Source organism: Malus sylvestris, chromosome 3, assembly GCF_916048215.2.
Source record: "Malus sylvestris chromosome 3, drMalSylv7.2, whole genome shotgun sequence".
Lineage (NCBI taxonomy): Eukaryota > Viridiplantae > Streptophyta > Magnoliopsida > Rosales > Rosaceae > Malus > Malus sylvestris.
In genome coordinates, this window is record NC_062262.1 from 9,054,189 (window position 1) to 9,058,875 (window position 4,687).

At 33.0% G+C, this 4,687-nt stretch overlaps 1 protein-coding gene across 1 annotated transcript; it reads left to right on the forward strand.

Moving 5' to 3' along the window:
- Positions 1–456: 456 nt before the first annotated feature.
- LOC126616944 (uncharacterized) lies at positions 457–2,906 on the forward strand. Its single transcript, XM_050285054.1, has 5 exons — positions 457–557; positions 1,862–2,042; positions 2,132–2,320; positions 2,434–2,526; positions 2,628–2,906. The coding sequence occupies exons 1-5, from the start codon at positions 457–459 to the stop codon at positions 2,673–2,675; spliced, it is 612 nt and encodes a 203-aa protein (XP_050141011.1). The 3' UTR covers positions 2,676–2,906.
- Positions 2,907–4,687: the final 1,781 nt, after the last annotated feature.

The following is a 4,687-nucleotide window of genomic DNA, read 5'->3' on the forward strand; positions in this document are numbered from 1 at the left end:
TCATTTTACTCATTTCTTTCTCTTCATTAAAAGAATTTTTTTTTATGGAGATTGTTTGCATGAATTTTGTTATAAGGCAAAAAAACTTATAAATGACTTGGGCTGAAGTATGTGAAGATTAATGCGTGTCCCAATAATTGCATGATCTATTGGAAAGACACTGCGGAGTTGACCGCATGCTCAGTTTATGGTGAATCAAGATATAAAAATGTCAATGAAGATGATGGCTCTAGAAAAAAAATCGCAGCTAAGGTTATGTGATATTTTCCTTTAAAATCACAGTTGCAGCGATTGTATATGTTGATGCATATGGTTTATGAGACATTCTTCATATTCTTCAGCATGGAAGCATTTCGATAATTTATGTCCGGAGTTTGGGTAAGAAATTTGAAATGTCTGATTAGGGTTGGCCAGTAATGGATTTAATCCTTTTGGAAAAATGAGGCACCATAGCACATGGCCTATGGTGCTTTCAGTTTACAATTTGCCGCCCTAGATGTGTATAAAGCAACCGAATTTGTTGTTGTCTCTGTTAATACCAGGACTGCGCAGTCCCGGTAAAGAGATAGATGTGTACATGCATCCATTGATTGACGAATTGAATGAGTTGTGGAAGGTGGGCACTCCCACTTATGATGCGTATTCCAACCAAAATTTTACAATGAAGGCTGTCGTCTTATGGACTATAAGTGATTTTTGGACTCATGGAATGTTATCAGGATGGAGTACACATGGATATAAAACATGTCCACATTGCATGCATGATAAAGAATTTATTTACTTGCCGGCGAGTCGTAAGATTTACCATTTGGGGCATTGACGCTTTCTTGCTGATGATCATAGGTTTCGAAGGCAAACCACATCTTTTAATGGTCGGCGAGAGCATCATAGTGCACCAAGGCAGTGGACTGGTTTACAATGTCTTGAAGAACTTTCTACTTTGAGATTTACTTTGGGACAACCAAAGAAAGATGCTTCGGTTGGGCAACTCAAAAAATAAACTGAGAGCAGTACAAGTAGTAAGAGTCAGTGGAAGAAGAAATCTATTTTTTTATGAACTACCTTATTGGAGGCATTTGTTGATTAGACACAATCTTGATGTTATGCATACAAGGGTTGGCGTGGAAGAGACTCATTTTCACAAAGTATTATTGTTGCCTACCAAGTTCACTAATTTTGTCAATGACAACCATGACCAAACAAAAGATGAAATATAATAGTTTTATTATTTACTTTACGCTTTTAAAGTATTAATTAGACTATTTTTCAATTTGTGTGGTGACTATTTAAATTATTTTAGTTTGTATGGTAAAATTTAAAATGTTTTATTGGTTATAAAAAAAACACACACACATGTATGTCAGATATAACCGACACGAACAGAAATTTCTCGCGACTTTGATTCAAAAAAATTAATAGCACACAAAATTCAACGAAGGAAAATTTTGTGGCAGTTTTTGGTTAATTTTGTCGGTTATAACCGACACTAACCTGACATACATATTAAAAAGGCTAGAGGTTTTTATTCAAGTTGTCGGTTATAACCGACAACATTTATTACCCTAAGCTAAAATAATTCAACTTCCCATTTTTACTTCAGCCGTTCCTCTTCTCTTTCCCATTTTCACTTCCAACCATTCTTCTTCTCCTTCCCATTTTTACTCATTCCTTTCTTAGCCATTTTTACTCCTCCTTCCTTTCTCAACCATTTCTATGGAGGAACAAAATGAAGGTCATGAATTCCAGGAACAAACTGAAAATTGTACGTTTTAAAGTAATTATATTGTGAGTTTTTTCTTTGTTGTTTTTTAAATACATGACAAATGTTTGTTTTTCATTAATAAGGAGCAACTCAACGTAGAAATCGTGGAGCTGCTATTCCAAAGTGGAAAGAGAGACAACTTTGTTCGTTTGATTCAACAAGAAAATGTGTTAGTGCAAATGCTACTGAATTTTCAGAATTAATAACCTTTAAGGTTAAGGATCCAAGAAATCTTCCATTGAAAAGGGATTGGCGCTTGATTCGGGAAAATGATAAGGAAGTTCTGTGCGAAAGAATTGAAGTGTATATTTTCATTTTTTACTTCTATATTTCAGATTTGTACTAACATGTATGTTTTTATGAATATAGGGGAATATTATTTTTCTTTATGAAGACTATGACAAAATGCCACTAATTCGTAACATGACTCTCCACGTTGCGGATAATTCATACAAGGAATACCAGAATGGTTTAAAAGCGGAGTATTATACCAAAAGACAAGAGCATGAGCGCTCAGAACCTCCCCCTGGAGTGGATGTTGGTCAATGGATCGAGATGGTAACTAATTGGGATGATCCTAAAACAAAGATGAAAAATTAATGATTTGATATTTCGTATTGAAAGATGTTTGTCTTATAAGGTTTTTTTTTTTTTTTTTTTTTACTTTTCAGAAGGTGGCGGAGAAAAACAAATTTAATGGGGAGTTAAAAACTATGAACCATACAATTGGTTCAAAAACTTTTGCTCGGGTGCACAAGGAATATGTATGTGTTGCTAATTTGTAATATATGTAGTGTTTTTCATTTTTTTTTTATTTTCAATCTAGTTAATATGTATTTGTTGTTCTCTTTTAACATATTTAAAGAAGAATAAGCATGGAAAGGAGTCGAATCCCATCCTTTTTTTTTTTTGAGCTACCCATACCTGGAAAGATGACTCTTGGATTGATGAATCGTCACAACAAAGGGGGTAAATGTTGACTCTTAGATTATGACTACTTTATGTGTCTAGTTATGTATTATGGTGGATTCAGAAGACAATATTGTAGGTTAATTTATATTTAATGTCTACTTTATGTGTTATGGCTGATTCGGACGACATTATTGTAAATTAATTTATATTTGAATGCATATTATGCTTGTTATGAGCTTTGTTTATTTTATTCACTCATTAAATAATTTTTATTTTATTTTTATTCGTTCATTAAAAAAACAAACAGAAAGATTTTTTTTTTAATATTAATATTTTTCTGTTGGTTGTGGACGATGGAAAATAGTTGTTTATAATAGATTTTATTTTTTTTTAAATGGTTTATGTCGATTAAAACCAACAGGAACATGATGTCAATCCGACGGTATTTTTAATTTCCTGGCGGTTACGAACGACTTTAATTGATAATACTTGACAGTAGTTAAGTATTTATTGTCGCATATATCCGACACAAGTTCTGTCAATTTTAGAGCCTTAACCGACAGAAAATTCATTTCTTGACGCTGGCAATTCTATTGCTTATTATATCCGCCACTGCATCTATTTTCTGTCGAATTTTGCTTAATATCCGACAGTAATATACGTTTCTTGTCGGTTATCATAGCGACACTAATAAATGGTTTCGTAGTAGTTAACCAAATATCATGAGATATTGTATTTTTGGAATGGAATGAAAACAAAGTCTCAAAGGGTGATCGATTGTTTAAAGTTGGAGATGACATCCTATTTATAAGATATATTGTAGTTTGACAGGCAAAGCCAAAAAAATAGCTGGTAAAGTAGTTGTTTGTAACAATGTGATAGAGGTTTCAACAATGTGTTTATGTTTTCTTTCTACCAACCCATTCTATTCTAGAGTATGAAGATATGATATTTGATTATTGGTTCATTTGCCCAACAAGAAGGATTGAAAGGTTTTACTTATGTACTCACCCCCTCCATCACTTTGTAAAGTTTTAATTGAAACTGCAAAGTGATTAAATATAAACTTATATAATCTAATGAACACATAACACACTTAACTTTTATTATGTAATGGAAATAACCAACAATATTTAGTGCATTCCTCAATGAATGTCACATAGTATCTATATCCATCAATGGAATTACAAGGAGTAAGGCCCCACACATCACTTTGAACTTCTTCAAATGGAATTACAGACTTAGACACAAATGAAAGGTAGGGTAGTTTGCTAAATTTTCCTTGTAAACATGAATGACAGTGAAGGTGATACATCAGAAGGTACTGAAATATGAGATTTCTAAGTATAGTAGAGACAATTGAATTAGAAGGGTAACCTAGTATGCTATGCTAGAAACTTAAATTTACTTGATGTCCAAGAAATACAGCTTTGAATGCTTGATGATGAACAACAATAGGTCTTGAGATTGGAAATGGATACAACCCTTTACTGCACTGCCTCTTATACAAAATCCTCCATGTGACTTTGTCCTAAATCAAGAAATTAAATATTAGCCCGCAATTATTGTCCAAGCATATCTTATGTACTGAAAGTAAGTTCTAAGTAATTTTTGGCACATATAAAACTGAATTAAGCTTCAGAGAATGTATAGGAGTATGAATGATAGATGATCCAATATGTGATATTGGTAAACCTACACCATTTGCAGTTGTATTGTCTCTGTAGATGGGAATATAGTAGCCAAGGATAAATTCTGCAAATTAGCATTTAAGTGATTTGTTGCTCCCAAATCTGTAAGCCAGATTTGTTGAGATGAAGCATTGGATGTTGAAAGAAAAAAAAAAGGATTATTGTAGTTGTTTCTTGAATTTCCATTTCAAAAATTAGAGTTGTAGTTAAATTTACCTTTGCCCTTGTTTTTATTGTAGTTGTTCTGGAAATAAGTGGCATGATCCCCCCCCCACCACACTAGAGAACCCTTGATTGCCAAAATACCCTTGGTTGCTAGAAC

Bases quoted from the DNA above. Each gene is read 5' to 3' on its own strand.
- LOC126616944 (XM_050285054.1), top strand. From the start codon at position 457: ATGGCCTATGGTGCTTTCAGTTTACAATTTGCCGCCCTAGATGTGTAT. The intron at 2,043-2,131 runs GTTCTGTGCGAA...TTATGAATATAG, and splicing joins TTCGGGAAAATGATAAGGAA to GGGAATATTATTTTTCTTTA. The intron at 2,321-2,433 runs GTAACTAATTGG...TTTACTTTTCAG, and splicing joins TTGGTCAATGGATCGAGATG to AAGGTGGCGGAGAAAAACAA.